The sequence below is a fragment of the Periplaneta americana genome, chromosome 10 (genome assembly GCF_040183065.1).
Source record: "Periplaneta americana isolate PAMFEO1 chromosome 10, P.americana_PAMFEO1_priV1, whole genome shotgun sequence".
NCBI lineage: Eukaryota > Metazoa > Arthropoda > Insecta > Blattodea > Blattidae > Periplaneta > Periplaneta americana.
The window spans coordinates 18,153,103-18,173,388 of NC_091126.1; the positions used below are offsets into that span (position 1 = coordinate 18,153,103).

The window sequence follows — 20,286 nt, forward strand, 5'->3', positions numbered from 1 at the left end:
CGATAACAGAATATAAATGATAAATATCGGTTTGTTTAATTAATATATTGCGAAAGAACAATAACAATATAAATAACTTGAATATTGTTTTATAATGCTAATGAAGGAAAACAGAAAATAAATTATAACTTGAATATTATTTAAATCGCTAAAGAACGATAACAATATAAAAAACGTGAATATTATTCATATAGGAATTTCACAGATTTATTACAGATGTATTTAAGAAATTGTAGAAGAATAGTAATTAGTAACAGTGTCCTATTTATTCTTCTTGGAGCCAAATTTGTAACTTTTAAAAGTGTGATTACTATGTTGAAGTGTATGTGTTGTAACGGATGCTTGATTTGTTATGTATGTGAGTCAGTTATGGGATGCTTGATGTCGTCGCAATGTCGTAATTATAGTTTGATTGTGTTTGTGTGACTATTGTGTATTAATTTATGATGTATGGTACGGAAAGCTGCATATTTGTGTTATAGATATGTTACGTTTGTGTGTTGTTAATGTTTTTGTATGTTTCAAATTGATACCTGATATTTGTTTTGCAATCGCAATGCCTAATTTACAGATTGTTTATGTTTTGTTTACATCGCGTAAGCTAATTTAATTTTCTTTTCCATTTCTCTTTATGTTTATCTTTTTTGTGTATAAAACTATAGCCCTAACATACATAATTATGTAAAAGAGGATTAACCCCCATTGGAGATACAATAATAATTATTATTCATATCGTTATAAAACGATAACAGAATACAAATGATGACGTGAATTTTATTCATATCTCTAAACAACGATAACAAAATATAAATAACGTGATATCCATAAAGAACGATAACTGGATATAAATGATAATTTGAATATCATTTACATCGCTAAAGAACGATTAAAAAATAAAATGAAAACTTGAAGAAGGCCCGAACCCACGACCTTCGAATCATTAAACAAGCACTCTACCGCTGGTCTACGAGGTTAAACTATAAAACGTCTTTGGGCGCAGATATGGAACACTTTCATAGTTCCGGAACTCCTTGTACAAGCACATGCATCGTGTAACATCGCCGCGACCCGAAGTGGACTTTGAAAATATTCGCTGTTCACGAGTGCGGCCACTTTTTTTTTTTTTTTTGACAGCTGTACATTCATTTATGCATGATTCAATATTTTTCAGTTACACCGCACCGATATTTAGATATATTGAAATTATAGGTTATGTTACTGTACCAGTTGCCCCTTTCTGTCTAATTTTAGTGGTATCCAATGCCCTGCCATTCATATGAAAATTATAGGCTATTTTTATGTCTATTTATTTGTCTATGATGTTTACTATGTTTAACTTATATTCCTATATTCGCAAATGTATGATACCCCGCACATTCAATTTGTCTGTATTTTATTACTACAATTGAGTACTGAATCATTGTATTTATCTACTACTTAAGAGACAAAGTACCGGTAACACAATCGTACGTACTCTGTAATGTCATAGGCGTGGTATGGTAAATTTTCAGTCTACAATTAAAGAAGGTATATGTGCTAAATTAAAATCACAATATAAATTATTTTTTATTAAACCTCAAAATAGCTTCCATTCTGAACTTAAAATGTTGATGCGAACAGATAATGTTAACATACAAAATTCTCTTCGCATTAAAATAACACAGTTCTGTAACTATTTCTGCAACATATTATGCAACAAGAAGTAAACGGAACGTATGGACACATTACACTAAATAAAACTTAGCAATGACACGCAATAAAGTTATAATATAACATTTCACTGAGCTCCATACACTGAAATAGAAAACCCGAATATACATTACGGCTGGTCTAGATCGAAATGGCATTGACTGTGTTGTAAAGTTCACATAACTGCCTCCGTGTTCCTTTAGAAGACGAGAGCTACTGGTGTTCTCACCTTGCATTAAGAGCAAGATGTCCACCCACACCCCTGCCCCCAGTAACTAGCTCACGTCGCCGAGGGGTCTCCTGACCACGTGACCAAGCCAAGAGAGAGAGGATCCCGCTAAAAGACACAATGTTGTGGCGGGAATTTGTGACATCAATGACGTCATAACACTCTAAGCCACGCCAAGGAGGGGAGAAATGGCGTACATCCCGAGTGTGTATATAAAACGAGGCCAAATCGCCGTAGAGTCATCCTGCCTAAGGTTTTTCTGTGGTTTTCCCAAGGCGCTAAGACAAATGTCGGGATGAGCCCTAAAAGAAATGGGCCACGGACCTGCACTCATATCCCCATTAATCTCCCTAATTACTTTAAATTAATAAACTAATTACATCTCTCCCCCTATTCGTAATTGAGCCATCATATAGCCAAATGGCTTGTCTCAAAATTGAGACGATTCAACAAGGCTCATGACAACAGTCACCTCCTACATAATAGCCAAATTGGCTAGTCTCTTATACATGAGACAACTCATCTCGCCTAAGGTATTCCGTGGTTTTCCTCAGGCGTAAGACAAATGTCGGGATGAGCCCTATAAGAAATGGGCCACGGACCTATATGCCCTTCCCCATATCTATTCCACCCTTATTATAAACGATATATGCCCTAGTTCAGATAATATAAATAGTCTATTAAATATACGAGGTCACTCAATAAGTCGCAAATTGAAAGGACAGGGACCTCTCAAATTGCAGATTAGATTTCACGGCGCTTCTTCCGACGGCCTTCACATGCTTTGTCATCGAACAACAGATGACGGCGTCTTGCCATCCTAACGGCAAACACCAGCCAACTCCTCCTCGCCCCGTTCCGTGATCAATTGATCAATCTCAGCCCCCCTCGCGTATGTGGTACCTAAGAGGTTACGTCCAATTTCGGCTTCCCCTTCAAAATTTTCTAGAGCTCCTTCAGGGGAGCAGCGTAACCCGGAGTGAGACTAGTGGCCAACAGGCTTGGAGCTCACATATTTAGTTTTGTACAGCCCCCAACCCCTTGCAAGGACGCGTTTTGCGTACCTTTTAAATTTTCCTCCCACTTCTCCTTCGATTTTTCGATTTTTTTTTTCGCCGTAGAGTCATTCGTTCGACGGTCGGAGAACAGCTACCACGCTTTATCTGCCACGAGCAACATTTTCTCTGCCTCAGAGTGTGACTATTCCGTCGGACGTGATTCTTACGGCCGATATTCCCTCACGAAACAGAAACGCACCTCCGGTTCTGTCTCCATTTCCCCGTCACCACCTCTCTCACCTCTCTAGCTTCCTACCGCTCATCCCAGTTATCGTAGTTTTCCCCAGTCATCTTGCCATTTTCTTCGCCTTGCTCGACATCCTCCCCAGGATAACTGTTGTTTTCGGTCCCGAATCTCCACTAATCCTACCTCCCCTGCAGTGGTCGGTGTCGCGGGCCAAGTTTGCGAGCTCAATAACTGCCTCCTCATTTCTTCATCGATCGAATCGCGGGCCATGTTTGCGAGCTCGATAGGTGAAGGTCCCTAGTTCGAAACTCCTTCTTACTCGCCCTAGTCGCCCCTTTTTTCGAGCAAGTTTTGTTTCATCTCTTTCCATCCACTCCCGTTTCCCCTGTCTTTTCTTCTCTTTCTTTAAACTCGTCAAGCCCCTTCTCTTCTTTTTTTCTTTTCCCACACTCATTTCTGCAGTCGTAGCCTTTCTCCCCAGACACTCCCACCTCATTCCCCGTCAACAATCGGAGCCATTGTAAAACGGAACAATAAGCAGATAAATCGCCCCTCACTTCTAATGTCTTCAGTTCTAGCTTCGTCACATCTTCAAATAGCCTAAATCAGAGTCATAAGAACAAACACTTCAATATTCGAGATTTTTCTCAAGCGACACTCCCGTTTCCCCTACTCACGACCCAGGGGAGGAATTAATTATTGAAATAAATATCTGTATCTGTAACCATAGTTTTTCCTTTCAACATCGCAACATCATCCCAACAAACACTTCGGCCTACATTGTCCCGTCACTCCCGTTTCCCCCTCTACATTTGTGACCACAACAAGCAGGGGACGTCAACGGAGACCAGCGCACGGCAATTGCCTAGCATCGTTCCTTCATCACGCCCCACAAGCTTCGACCCACCTTATCCCGTCACTCCCGTTTCCCCTCTCTACACCTGCGACTACAGCAAGAATAGGGACGTCAGCGGAGACCGGCGCAAAACAACTGTGCCCTATTTCGCATTGTTGTGAAAAGTTGTGTAAACTGTTAAATGTCCGTTATCGGCTGTAATAACTGTAAATGACTAAAATACAATAATTTGAATAATAGTATGGGACAAAGAGACGTTTGTAGTAGGCCTACTATAAATTGTAAGAAAAAGAGGTCACAGTTATTCTTCTTCCGAAAGATCCAGGAAGGTGAGTTTGTAAAATATAATATATATACTTTATGAAAATAATATATAAAGCTTATTTATTTCATATTTTAATAGTGGAAGGGAGGTGTTAATTTTTTCAAAAGAACACGATATCGAATGCACAATACATTTCATCGTCAGCTAGGCTAAGTGTCTGTGATGAGGCGATAGTAGCGATCCTGGTGGTTAGCAACTACCTATGGATGCCTATTTATTGAGTATTGAGCTTCGTAACTGCATATACTAGACTGTGGTGGTACTACAGTCTAGTATATACAGTCTCGAAGCTTGAGTTTTGAGGGTACTAGGAACAATAGACTTTTCCGGTACTATTTTGCATTGTCTTTAATGAGGCGATAGTAGCGATTCTAGTGGTCAGCAACTATCTATGGATGCATACTTACTACGTATTGAGCTTCGTGATTGTATATACTAGGCTGTGGTGGTACCACAGTCTACTATATACAGTCACGAAGCTTGAGTTTTGAGGCTGCTAGAAACAATAGACTGTGACGGTACTATTTTGCATTGCCTATAATGAGGCTATATTAGCGATCCTAGTGGCGAGCAACTATCTAATGTTTGCGTATTTACTACGTATTGAGCTTCGCGACTGTATATACTAGACTGTGGTGGTACTAGGAACAATAGACTGTGCCAGTACTCGCATTGTCTGTGATGAGGCGATAGTAGCAATTCTAGTGGTCAGCAACTATCTATGGATGCATATTTACTGGGTATTGAGCTTCGTGAAAGAGAATAATCTCACGTTGGATTCTTCCAGAGTGGCTCTGGTTCTCCTCATTCGCTTCTAACTTGTTGATCGCAAGTCGATACTTATATTGTTAGTATCGCAACGTCCCTAGCGCGGAATAGTGAACGCTTCGTGATTGGATAAGGTAATATATAAATGGCATATGGATTTAATCGTAAACTCAGAGGAAGGAAGAATGTCTCATCCTGGAAGTCAGTGTTAGTTTATGTTAGAGATAACGCGCAATAGACCGCATATAAAATTCAGTGTCAAAGATTTATTGAAGAAAACGGAAACTCTTAACGAAATATTTTACAAACAAAAACAATAAGTGAAAAAAAAAAAAAAAAAATCAAACGGGTGAAAGTGAATATAAAGAATTTAAACTCTTACTCGAACACTCAGTTCATGCCTAAAAAATTTAAATGTAATAAAAACAAATTTAGGGCCCAAATTTAACCTGTAATAATCATTCAGAAACAATTGAAAATCCATCTGGTGTGTTGTGTTACAGTTTTTAAACCTAGAAACACCTAGAAGTGTTTCAGTGCTCCTTACATGCAAGCCTATGTGGTTAATTATGACATGATTTAAATGTCTCGAACTTTTATTGTTAGTGTTTGCGTATGCAATTAATATATTACACATTTCAACTGTACTACTTTTATTTTTTACGGCAAGAATTGAAAACCATTAACGATGAATATGTTTGGAGCTGTCGTTTCTGGAAGATTGGTAAGAAGTTTTGAAATACATTTTCTAAATGTGTATCAACATGAGAAATTTGAAATTTATTAATTTTAAGTAAGGTGTGTTTAGTTGATAACGCATAAAATAATCTTGTATTTATAATTTTTGGAAAAGATTTCAGTATACGGATACCTTACTGACAGTACTAAATAGAGCAGATTTGTCGAATGCGCATCATCATGCTTGCGGAAAGACACTTTTCAATGCCAATAATTTATTTTTTTTGTGAAAAAGGTTGGAAGGTTGGAAGTTTGGAATAAGAGGGAGGGAAGGTATCCGTGTTCCGAAATTTATCCACAAAGGTAACACAATAGCATTTAATCATGGGTTTATATATTATTAGACGTTTATCTTAAGTAGGTTTTGTGGAGTTAATGTAATTTGGTAAAATCCAAGAATCAACTGCTGTTTTTCAGACCAATAAGAGATCGTTGACGCGATACATGACGTCATACACGATGGCAGTACTTCAGGATATGAATTTAATCGGAGACTAAAACACCTCCGCTACCACAGCTTTTCTCCCAACCTACACCATTTCACTGTTCTCCTTTTCTCACATAGGCCAATTTTCCTCTATTTCTCTCTTCTCCCTCTACTTACTTTATTCTACTAACTATATTAAATTGGAATACCTGGCTTAGGCTACTTTTAAATACGTTGGGATTCGATCCTAACTCCTTTCGTTTAGTGAACCACAATCATAGCCATTACGCTACGAATTCGTTGATAAACAAACCCATATAGGCCTAAATTAAATGTAAGCACAATTAACATCAAATATTTCCAAAGGTATTAAACCTATGACTTTATTATTATATAACAGAACTGAATTCTTTAGTTTGCTGTTAACCTTATTACAAAAAAAAAATTCTTTCCAGCACCATCATATGATAATGCACAATTCATGCACAGAATATCATATATACTTCGGTACATCACAGTAATATGATATGCGTAAAATTTAAGATGGCGCTCATTCCGTCGGATCCCAACCACTTAGTCACTCGTAATGAGTGCACCTCTGCACATAGTGTGTTGAACATTGTGCCACTATCACACATCTGTGACAGAGTGTACCAGGGTTAGCCACTAAAGGGAAACTAAGTGGTGGAACTTAAACTAAGAGGATTCAATCTGGCATCGAAACTGGAATCCAGTGTGGCATAGTGGATAAAGTGTCAGCACATAGAGCTGAAAATCCAGGTTCGAGTCTCGGTGTCGGAGAGCATTTTTCTCCACTCTATCCATCCTTCATCATATGATAATGCAGAATTCCCGCACGAAATATCATATGTACTTCGGTACATCACAATAATATCTTATAAATGGTGCCTTCTTGGTATCACTAATCAGGTTGAGACCAGTCTTCGGACAGTTGACTAAACAGACCACTCAGTCATCAGTGTTCAGCGGAATAAAATCGAAGATATGTGGAATGGATTATGCGACACTTGATATCTGCAATGTACTATGTATTGTTTACACCAACTTAAAGTCAAACCACTTGCTTTGTACGTACTATGCACAGGAACCATGCCATCAAAGCATCAAATGTAGTTCCTTTCAAGTTTTGTTAATTAGAATGATTCACTGTTATACAATTTTGAACAAGTCTTGACGAGGTAATTAAAATATTGAATAACAAATAAGTAGTGCCTTTTAGAAAACGTTAATACTAGTATCACATTAATAAATAACACTACAAGGTTGCCTCCCCATCAGTATTATTTCTCCCTTTCAATTGCACACCTTTTGTATGAAGCAATTTTTCATTTGGTGCTTGCATACAAAGTTACTTTGGGTGGTCAATATCAGGGGCGTATTTTGCGGGCTACCGGGCCTACCGGCGGTAGCCCAAGGAAATTACAAAAGAAAAAGTTTATAATATAACGTAATGTAATAATTTTGTATTATTAGTTTTACCATAGTAATTAAAATTAAAGTAATTGTTAGATATATTTTGTGTAATAATAGGGTCAGCGGTAGCCCAAACCCTTTAACCAGTATACGCCCCTGGTCAATATGTGAATATAGAAGTGCAGTGAAGGTAGTAGAAAGTAATAGAAAGTAAGAAAAAGAGAGGAAAGGGTAGATAAAAGAGAGAAAACAGAAGAGTTTTTATTCTCCACCCCTTTAGTTCCACAATCACGTAAGACATTTGAGTTAATGCATAGCTAGCATATGTGAAAATCTGGCGGCTCCAGTATCATTCAGTGCATTCTCTGTGAGGGGAGTAAAGATGGAATGTCCATGACATAGATTTACAGCAAGTAAAAGAACACTCTGAGATAGAGCTAAGCTATATAGGCGAAATTTGTCTACTGTTTCTCGAGTAAGGTAATTTTTGATACTGAATAACATCTGCAGTTGAAAGAGTCAAATAAACACTAAATAATACTAATAAGATATTCAGTTACGCGTCTTGTGCAGGAAAACTTAAGGCAATGATTTGTTGCGATTTCACGCACATCCTCTTGGATATCATGCCAAAAAGTACTAGGTACTATTAATAAGATTTATAAGGGAGCACTGAACAATTTCCTTGACTGTATTGTGTTCAACCACATTGAGCGAGTTCATACAATGAAACTCTTAAAATCATGTGCAACACAGCAAATAAATGGTTGATTTAAAAACTGTGATGTTGCATTGCATGGGTTGAATCAAGCAATAAGCTACAAAACCATAGATCAGACGTGCTTGCTCAACCACCTTATAAATATAGCTCAGTTCTGAGGATGCTTTTACTAATTCTGCTAACAGTACAGATTTAACTTGAATCAACATCGTCACTTGCAATCAGATTAAACTTGGAGAGGCATTGGCGTGTTGCAAGTAGGACAAATACAGCAAGAAATAGTGCATAGGCTAGAAGTTGCACAAAGTTTTGTCGTGATTCAACCAAACAAATTTTAAAGCTTTTTAATATCTCATAAAAATAATGCAAAAATAAATGACAGTACAATTCGAAGCGAACCGGAGTTGCGCTCGGGTGCCAGTTCGATTCCTGCTTGGGCTGATTACCTGGTTGGGTTCTTTTCCGAGATTTTCCCCAACTGTAAAACGAATGTCAGGTAATCTATGGCGAATCCTCGCCCTTATTTCGCCAGATACTATCACACTATCATCACTCAACTACTACAAAATACACTATTAAGCACATTAAGAGGAGAAGGTTAAATAGTGGCAACAGTAATAATAATAATAAAATAATAATAATAATAATAATAATAATAATCACCATAAGATGCAGGTCAGTTACGTACACATCCATAGAAACACATCATGAAAGTAGTTATCGATGCATAGGAAATTACAAGAAAATAAATAATTAAATAAGAAGTTGAATAATATATTTTCTTCTAGATATCACTATTTTATCACTGTGTGAGAAAAAAGTGATATCCATATTGAAATATGGCCTATATAAAATTATGTTTGTTTCTTGCTCGCGCGAGGGTGCATGTGCTTGTGCGTGTGGTTCTTTTTTAATTCATATTTTCAGAATAACTTATACATACAAAAGTTCTTGTAGGCCTATATGGTGTGAGGGAAGAGGTTTATTAAAAACGAGAATTGGTTTCTTGGAGATTAACTTAAACACTGTTTTTGGGGAGTGGATCTTCATAAGTTTGTTGTGTCCCCATTAGTGTATTACAGAAGAATTTCTATGTAGTTTATCTGTTTATTAAATTAAGATTATGGACATATTGCATTTTTGTTCGCCCTCATAAAATTTCTATATAATGCTACATTTAATTAGTCTGTTTTGTAGTAGTATTTTTATGTACTCCATGGTACATATTCTGTGATAACATTACATAACGGCAGTACTTTATTAACTAGGTCTACTTACGGTTATTCTCTGATCACTTTGTTTTGTATCACTACTTTTATTTAAGCTTAATATTTGATCTTGTGAGTAGACTGTTTTGTACTAGCAGTATTTTTATTAAGTAGCTGTCCTGTGATTGTACTGTTTAGTAGTAGTATGGTACTTTTATTTAGTAGCTGCCGTTGATCTTATTTTAGCAGCATTTTTATTTAATAGCATTTTAATTTATTGTACGATAATTGTTTAATTTTTTGTGCAGGTGCCATATAAATTGGTAGGCCTACATATTTATCTTAAGTTACCATGATATAATAATTAGTCTGTGTCTTTCAGAATTTGAAGATATATGCAGTCAAACTCATTATTTAAACAAGAACTTCTTGGTATTTTGTGTTTCCAGAACTTTGCTTAGAGAATTGAATTTGGTCCAGTCTGTATGGTTGTGAAACTCGGATTCTCACTTTGAGAGAGGAACAGAGGTTAAGGATGTTTGAGAATAAGGTGCTTGGGAAAATACTTGGGGCAAAAAGGGATGAAGTTACAGGAGAATGGAGAAAGTTACACAATGCAGGACTGCACGCATTGTATTCTTCACCTGACATAATTAGGAACATTAAATCCAGATGTTTGGGATGGACAGGGCATGTAGCATGTATGGGCGAATCTAGAAATGCATATAGAGTGTTAGTTGGAAGCCCGGAGGGAAAAATACCTTTGGGGAGGCCGAGACATAGATGGGAGGATAATATTAAAAATGGATTTGAGGGAGGCGGGGTATGATTGTAGAGACTGGATTAATCTTTCTCAGGATAGGGACCAATGGCAGGCTTATATGAGGGCGGCAGTGAACCTCCGGGTTTCTTGAAAGTCATAAGTAATGACACTGTGTTAAATTTCAGGTCCAGAGTTTTGAACAAGTGGGAGAAGCACAATTTGTAACAACAATTCATGATGCAGACAATATCAATCACATTGTTGTGTTTCTTACTGGAACAATTCCATTTCCACAAGGAATGGGAGGCTTAGGTGAGTTTTCATGTATTCTTTATATTTTTACTTTCCAAAGTTTCCTGCTCGCTTTTATATAAAACAAATAAGTGGTCCGCACGGAAAAAATAGGCAATGTCAGATCCAGTGAATGAGCAAGCCACAATTGCCAGGAGATAAAGAGATTTCTGAAGTGTATGCAGATTACCTATGTGCACCTTCTCCTTCAGTGGTCCCCACGGAAAAAATAGGCAATGTCAGATCCAGTGACTGAGCAAGCCACAATTGCCAGGAGATAATGCGATTTCTGAAGTGTATGCAGATTACCTTTGTACACCTTCCCCTTGAGTGGTCCCCACGGAAAAAATAGGCTATATCAGATCCAGTGACTGAGCAAGCCACAATTGCCAGCAGATAATGAGATTTCTGAAGAAGTTCTCTAGATGCTGTGAGTAGTTTGAGCAATTGAACTGTCTTGCTGGAACCACCCATCTTGGATTTGATTTTCGATATGAATGGGTGGATAATCTGTTCACAGTACCATTCTAAGTTCATGTTTCATTGGAGAAAATGGGCCCAATAATGTGTTGTTTACGAGTAATATCACACCAAACACCAACCTTCCTTAAATTTGCCGGATTTTTATTACTCCACAGACGAGTGTTTAGCAGTTGATGTACCTGATCAGGTGGAACTATGCCTCATCTGCCAAGAAATCTTCATTTTCTGATAGGAAGCTCTGAAACCACCAGCTATATCAAACAGAAGGTTTGTGGTCTGTGTCTTTCAGCTGATGCACGACAGACCAGGGTTGTTGTAATTTAACCCGACCCAAAAAAAACCATATGGGTTTTTTTAAAAAAAAAACCTTCAATAAAACCCGACACAAAACCCAAAAAAAACCATATATTTATTTCTCGTAATTTAATCAACATACAAAATATTACAAAAAGGTGCATCATATTTATTTACTATAACAATTTGTCAGCAGAAGTTATTAATTAGGTAATGTTTCATTATAAAGAAAAAATTACTTTCATCAACACGGTGTTTTATTGTAGAATGGTATTAATATTAACTACATCACAATTCAGTCCTTAACATGCAGAAATCTGTAGATCTTCACTAATTTCTCAGCCTTTTCCTCTCCTAACTTATTTCTTAACTTTGACCAAACAAGCCCATAGGTGGAGAAGATTCTCTCAATGGATGCAGTGCTGGCAGGGCAAGAAATTAAACTTTTCACAAAGCCAATAAATCCTGTTGGCAAGTTCCCCTTTTTTGTTGTTTTCAATTCCATTATTTTCCACCATTTGTTTGGACTGAACTGTTGTACAACTGCGTCAGAAAACATAGTAGCAGGAAAATAATCAGAATCAGCAATCCTAAAAGACATAACACTTGTCACCCACTCTGGATGAATCTCTGTGAGCCAATTTTCTGCACTTTCCTCTTGATCTGCAGTTATTCTTGCCCCTCTGAATCTTGGATCTAACATATTAGCAAGATAGTGGAAGGGCAGGCTGCCAACTTAAGAATATTTAATAATAATTTACCAATCTTTGCTTATTTAATTTACCAGTTTTTGCTCATGAAGTAGTTAGAATATGTTGGTGTTCTGAATCACTTAGTCACGAAATTGAACTATTTAATACCCATTAGAGTAAAACCCAATAAAACCCATAAAAACCCACAGAAACCCATAAAAACCCAGTAAAACCCACTGGGTTGGGTCTTTTTTAAATACCCGGGTTTTTCTCAACACTGCAACAGACACTACTGAAAGAAGTGCAACTTCACTTTCATATCTTGTGTTGTACTATTTGGAATATTAGCTTGTGGCAGCTGCCTCATAGACTTATAGTGGACTACACTATCCTGGCTTGGATGTCACCCACAACCTTATCTGCTGTGGATGGTCTACTAGGGCTGTAAGCATCCAGAACACTTTTTATTTTGCAATTCATCCGTAAGTTTCATTTAATACATTACAAATATTAAAATCAAATCCATCTGTTTCAAAATTAGATTAACCACCTACGACTTTGATTATTTTCAGTGTAACATGAGCAACAACAGAACATACGCCCATCATCTAATTAACTATAAACAGTTTGAACCCACCATATTGGCATAAATAATAACACCAAGATCTACAAAATAAAGGCAGTTATAACAGGCTAGAATCTTACACCATGATATGGAAAAGTGAATACCTTGTAAAAAATATTGTAATTTGCAAATCCTCACATGCATAGTAAAGCATTGAATAGAGTTAGCTCATTTTTATATTTTAATTTTACTTTTAGTCTCATATCATTACATCGTTCATAATATTGTTCACATGTGATGACTTGCAAAGAATATATCCATGATAATATAAGTATATTTTAATTGTTGACAGTTGGGGTATCCACAATTGAACATTATAAAACTAATTCATATAATTTTTTAATAGGTTTTATCCTCATATGATAGTAAACATGTATTGTATATGTAGATTGTGTAGATAACACTGAGAGTATTGATATTGTAAAATGACAGAGTGTATCTGATGATGTTGACATGCTCAACGAAAACGTTCATACATCACACAGCTTATTATGTAAAGGTTAACACCTAACAAAAATATATAAAGTAGTAAAGTCAATGACTGAAAAAATAAATTTCTAACATATCCAGAACACTGCCAATTGCCCAAAACTTTGTTATGAGATCACGTACTGCATTATGGTAAGGGAATTTGCATCAGGAAATGTGTACTTGTCGCTATGAGCAAAATACATGTTCCACTATAAAAACACTCTTCATTGAAAAGTCAACACCATTGTCCTTGTTCCAAGATGAATAATCAATCTACATGTGTGCCTCCTTCGACTGAGCACTCGGAAATGGCTTCTTGGAATGACAGCGTGTGCACAACATGAGCAAATGTTTGACAACAGACCACTGGCCTGTGGTGTATCAAATCCATTTCATTCAAATTCAATTTAACATTTCTGCATTATTACAGTACCATGATTAATGCATTCAGTGCACAGTGATTTTTCGGACACTGTGTATAGTCACATCACGAAACATTAGATCAGATATCAGGAACACGCACAGGAGGTTGATGAGGAAAATTCTTGAGTCATATCAAATTGAAATGCTGTAGAAAATTAAAAAAAATGTGACTATATGAACTTGGTGCTAAGATTTCGAACAGTGTTCAAATATATAATAATTTTAGCGTGTTTGTGTTGCTTAATTATGTGTAAAAATTCTTAGTGTTTTGTTGTTTGACAACGTTTCAGAACAGTTCTCCTCATGACGTTCGTCCATTTACATCACCTGCTACTTGTCAAGTGTAGCAATACACTTCACAGAGCTTAAGAAACTTAAATTTTGTGTATAGTATACCTGAAGGAAATACATATAATGTGTAATATTGTTATACAGATAATGCTTTCACAACAGATGATATTCAGGACGAGAAGTGCTGAAAAGAATTTACTAGTGACTAGAATAATCAAGTTCTCTGCTTCCAGGATTGCCAGACGTTCTGGATTTCCCAGGATTATTCTGGATTTTAATTATGTATCCTTGTCCTGGATTGAGTTGTATTTATCTCGAAGTGTAAAAAAAAAAAATGGAAAAATACAGTTTTTTTGTTCATTTATATAAAATTGTTCTTAAAATCCTTTATTCATTTTTTCAACATACTATCCAACCTATGTTCAACATTATTGTCAACACTGCTTGGCACCTTCTATCGGGTTGTATTGAAATAAAAACGATAGTACTATAGTATGTCTTAGGTATTATGCAGTATCTTTATTCTTTACTCTCTTTGTAAGTTGATTTATTACTGATAGGAATTAATTGCTGTATTTTTTTTTTCTGTATAAATCAGGCTCTGATATGACATTATTTTTCCGAACTTTATCAATAATTGAAAGGAAATTTCATAATCTAGCAAAAATGTAACAAAAATAAACATTTAGACCCTATATAATTAGTTTAAATACATAAAACGACTAAAATCAGTTGTAGGCCTATTACAAATTGAATTAATTCAAATGTGTAGTCATGTTAAGGTACGCAATATCATCACCTGTCCTGGATTCTTGACGAATCTCGCAACCTTGTCTGCATCTATATCACATAGGACATACACAACAGACTCTGACATTGCAGCTCCATCCAGCTTATGTCCAAATTGTGTTACCTCCAAATAACTAGCATGGAAAGCAAAAACTACTTATGCTTAGAATAAATAGCAGGATAAATCCCCCCCAGAACAAGTCTGATATCTGTTTGATGATGTCTGAGAAATAACTAAATCGAGAGTTTCATGTTAGGCCTATGAAATTTTAATTTCAATCTTCTCTGCAAGCATTAATGATGAAAGACTGATGTTTTATACACATGTAACATGGTTCTTATTCATATTCTTCTTAAAACTAAAATGGTTAAAATTGGAAGTCATAAAACATGATATATTCTGGAAATTCTGGACTCCGAAAAAACTACAACAATTATTATTGTGTTCAGCACAATAGAAAGAACACGCCACGAAACCTGTGAATAATAGTCTCAGGCTGCAGAATACAGTCTGCCTCTGAGTGGCACAATCTCCATGTGCATAATAACCTATTGCACCAGTGTTATATGTTCTTACATTTACAGTGGACTGTTTTATGTTAGCAAAAAAATATATATATAATATTTTAATGAACATAATTTCCTAACAAATTATTCATGCAGCCTGTGGTACTTAAGTTTTCCTTTAAAATTTCTTCGTGGGCTTCAGCCCTGGAGCTCTTATAGGTGAGCCCCCACTATACAGTACTCTATACATCTTGATTACACAACATTTAACACTATATCACTTGGGAATATGTATTATAGGCTATGACTTTCTCGTGTTAAATTTAACACGAGAAAGACATATAATACATATTCCGAAATACAATACTCTAATTACAATTCTTGCTAAGTAAAGTAAATTTAAAATGAAGTGCAAATACAAGTTGGTATATCTCCATCATTTTCACCCAGTTGAAATTTGCAACTAATGATGCAATACAGTCTTAATATCGCCAGATATTGGGAACTAATATAGAATAAGTAGCTTAGAAATGCTAATTAATTATATGGTTTCAGTCTATTTCAGTTGGCCCGAACCATGTGCTCCACCAACATGGCAGCTACTAGGCCATCTAGCAGAGGACAAGCCTTCCGCAATCTTCAAGATAAGCAGCTTGAAGAAGGGACCACTTGGCAGTGGGGATGTCGGACCTAACATGAATACATTTGGAGGGCAATTATTTTCGCATAATGCCCAGATTGGTATTTCAGTGGAACCTATTTTACAAGTGCAACAACAGTCTGCTTTGGTAACATCCCAGACTACCAGCAATTTTATGCAGTTCTGCCAGAAAATGTTGGAGAACTTCTTGAATTACGCATCTAGTTTCGGAGTTACTCAGGCTCAAATGACACCAAATCCAAATGAAACTTTCATCCCATTATCTGTCCTACAGTCATGGTACAACAACTTCGAGAGAAGACTGCAGCAGAACCCTAACTTTTGGCGTACTTGATTTATAGCTGATAAACTTGACTGTGATAATTGGTATGCAGTTAAAAATGTACTGAAAAGGAAAGCATTACATGTCTTTGTCAGTTTATGTTCTTTCGTTTGTGAAGTTGAATTCAGTTAATGGCTTTCTATTTGCTGGTCAAATTTCAACATTTCCTTACAACACGACTGGTGCACAGCCTACTGTGAAATGCTTGATAAATTGAGATGACCGACTTAGGTGATGATTCTGACGTTTCTGGAGTTGCTGCAGTCTAAGTAAATTTGTATCATGTACATTAGGGAGTGTGAAGACAAATTTCGACTGATTTGTGTATGTAAATAATTATTACAGATGAAATGCTAGTATTGCTTGTACCTATTTGAATCCACATCTTTATTTTAAATTGTTCTGTTCTGCAATTAATCATAAATTATTTATTTTTAATGTTGTACTAACATTAAATGTAGTTTATCATTGATGACATTTCCAAACAAACGAAATGTAATTGCGTATATAATTTCGTTTGTAATACTACTTGCATGGGAGAAAGTTGGTTTCTGAAGAGCTTAGAAAAACACATTTGCTTCATCTAGATCAGGCATGCTCAAAACTATACGGTAGGGGAAGTATCTGGTGCCCCCAACCCCTTTTATACATAACAAAATAACTGCTTACTACTTGAACGAGATGACGTAGCTATCAGTGGCGAAATTTTGGCTATAGGTTTAACATACACAATTTTTATTTCAAGGAAAATAAGTATAAATAACTTCAAGACAACAAATAATAGTTTTAATCTTTCAAACTCAAACAGATGGTGTCCCATTTAGACAGCAAGGTAGGCCTATATAACGAAAAATGAATTGTTTTTTCTCTCGTAATCAACTGTTTCAAATTGTGTAAATTAAATCTGTTGACAAAATAAATTAATCTTCCTGACACTCACTGGAACATAGACGCCACTTTTTCATATTTATAAGTTTGTTGAGGTTAGGTTCATATGTTAAGGAAAGACGGAGGAGACGAACAAGATGAAAATCTGAGAGCAGTGTACGTGTATTTTTTTTTAATGTGGTTCATTTGAGAAAAAGGCTTGTTTGCAGATAGAGTGTGTACCAAAAACTGACAACACTCATGCTACAAAGTAACGTAACTTCGGAACTGTGATATTTGGCAAAGATTTATACAATTCCCATCCTTCTCTACTGGAACAAATTAAAGAATTATTATTTTGCAACTCAGTTAATTCGTTTTGCAAATCATAAGGAGCTTCGGACACTTGGAATCTGAAAGGATTACAAAAATAAGGCTCAATTCTGCTTGTATTGGCTTCAATTCTGAAAACTGTTTCTCAATAGAGTGAAGCAGTTCCTGTGGACACTTGAATAGTCAGTGTTGTGATTCACTACAACTGATGCAAACGACGAAAAGTAAGAAAAATAACGATTTTGTAATTGTTTTTCCAACGTTTTTAGTCTTGACATGAAGTTGCATATGCTGTCATTCAAAGTAACGATATTTTTGTTTTTTCCTTGTCTACCTACATTTAAGTCATCAAGATGTGAACACAGCCAAATCAGCTATCCATTTTTTTTCTATTAATTAAGGAATGATTGTGCCCTGAAAAAAAGTGAAAGCTGTAATTTATTTGTATACATAGTTAAACAATTTTAATATAACCCATTGAAATAAAATTTAATACCTGTATTTTTTTTTTCAAGAAAGTGTCAAACTTATCACGAAGGAGGAAGAATTGCTTTAACATAATTAACATTTAGAGATAATAAACTACTACGGATAATATGACTACACTTACGAGACAAAGTGCGACTGCCATAATCACGATCATGCAGTCTAAAATGCCTTTTAATGTTGAAACTGGAGATCGATTTATTTAATGCCTTACATATTTGGCATCTGACTCCATGCACTCCTTCCTGTACACAAAAATATTGCACTTCCCACTCATTAAGGAAATTGTGCCGGGATCGACTTGCCATGATGAATCCGGCACTGAATGTTTATATGATCTCCTACTGTTTGCTACTAACAGCTGCACTGGCTGCTCTGTGAAGTGGTGGGAGAAAAGGAGGGATGGTGTTTGTGACTCAATCGAGTCAACAGTGAGCATTCCTCATCTAGATGATAATGATAATCTATTCACACATTATGAATTAAACATTTACATATTTATACTTAATTGTAATTGCTGTTGAATTGTCAGCATTTTATTGTACATATGAAATCTATTACGAATGAGAAACGTGCTGGAAAATGAATTGTTTAACAGGTTCTAATAGAGTATCAGACATGAGAGTTCTTTTTTTCAAAAAGAGAATGAATGTAAAATGTAATAGCTGTTACAGTTTTAAGAGAAACCTTCAGCAGCAATGTAAATAAACAAGTTTTATTATTTAAGAACCTTGCCGGTTATGAGTAGAGCCTGGATTTATATGCATTTATAAAGCTTGAAATATGCGTGCAAATATGCTCAATAAAATCTTAAAATATGCACTATAATATGGAACATAATTTTCGAAAAAAAGATAGCTCGTAAATGTTTTTACTTGTAAATGAAATAAAATGATGGCAGCTTTTAAATCTCAATGCATGCACAATTAATTTCTTCAAAGTTGTGAAAAACCATGTACATAGCAATAAAACACAGTTAAACTAACTTGAGTTTTACTGCTTACTTAGAAATTACTTTTAAGGAACCTGGATGTTCATTGCCACCTTCACATAAGTCCACCATTGGTCCCTATTCTGAGCAAGGTTAACCCAGTCCCTACCATCATATTCCACCTTCCTCAAATCCATTTTAATATTATTCCCCCATCTATGTCTCGGCCTCCCCAAAGGTCTTTTTCCCTCAGATCTCCCAACTAACACACTACATGAATTTATGGATTCACCCATACATGCTACATGCCCTGTCCATCTCAAATGTCTGCATTTAACATTTGTAGGAACACACAAGTCTCCTACCTAAAGAGACGGCAGTGAGTCAAAGTGTTGAAGTTGAATGTTGAAGGCTTCTTAATAGGGTGGAGTGAAAATATGAAATTTATGGAATCAAAATGTAATGCCAGGGAAAAGTTGTGGGGTGATATCATAAAGAGCAATGAAAAATATATTTTTCTCTAGGTTAATATTTTGAGGTTTCCCAAGAGCATCATATTTTGAAAACTTTTACAAAATTTTGAGATTCAGATTTTTTAGCGCGAGAACATTCTCCAGTGATTTAATCTGAACAGGATACCAGAAAAAAAAAAGCATTAAAAGACACTGCATATTTTTGGTCCTCTCTCATTTCATCTTGAAGTGTCACAGGAACATCAACTTATAATAAAATTGGGAATACTCACAAGACTCTTAGGTATAATATAATTAATATAATAAAATTAATGGAAATTTATTCTTCTTATATTTCAGGATATTTAAATCAGAATATCTCTAATTAAGACAAGAAGGTTACTTGTATAGGTTACTCTGTATTTGCAATTCCAGGGGCTGAACCCATCATAATTAGCTATCATGACGTAATGAAATATTATCTATGGGTCAATAATGAGTTAAAACCTGACTTCAAATCAAAAGAACCTACTGTTGGAGAGATTTCAGAAAGAGTTGCTATCAAAACTAAGGAAATCCGGGTAAAGCCCTATATTCCGACAATCAGTCATGCAAGAATATTGCAACTGTCTCATGCTTACCATGATCAATACACAAACATAATGAAGCTTTATAAGAAACAACATAGTGACAACTAAAATGACAACATTGCAAAATTCAAAGAAGAAACAAACAAACTATTTGATATGCAATTGCAAATGCAAAAAAAAAAAAAAAGAAACTAATTATGATAAAGGCAACCATGTTCCAAAACAAGAAAGAATGTTTTACTAGATCAAAGAACGGAAAGAAATATGATGATTGGATCTGTCAATTTAGTTACCACTCAGAAAGAAATGAAAAAGGAAACAAGAATAAATTCTAATTAAAAAGAATAAAAGAGCTGAAATGAAATTTTTGTCATA

At 35.6% G+C, this 20,286-nt stretch overlaps 1 protein-coding gene across 1 annotated transcript; it reads left to right on the forward strand.

Annotated features, from left to right (window-relative positions):
- The first annotated feature begins 5,137 nt into the window (after positions 1-5,137).
- LOC138707501 (protein OPI10 homolog) lies at positions 5,138-18,923 on the forward strand. Its single transcript, XM_069837013.1, has 3 exons — positions 5,138-5,836; positions 10,589-10,715; positions 15,825-18,923. The coding sequence occupies exons 1-3, from the start codon at positions 5,801-5,803 to the stop codon at positions 16,262-16,264; spliced, it is 603 nt and encodes a 200-aa protein (XP_069693114.1). The 5' UTR covers positions 5,138-5,800; the 3' UTR covers positions 16,265-18,923.
- The last annotated feature ends 1,363 nt before the right edge of the window (positions 18,924-20,286 follow it).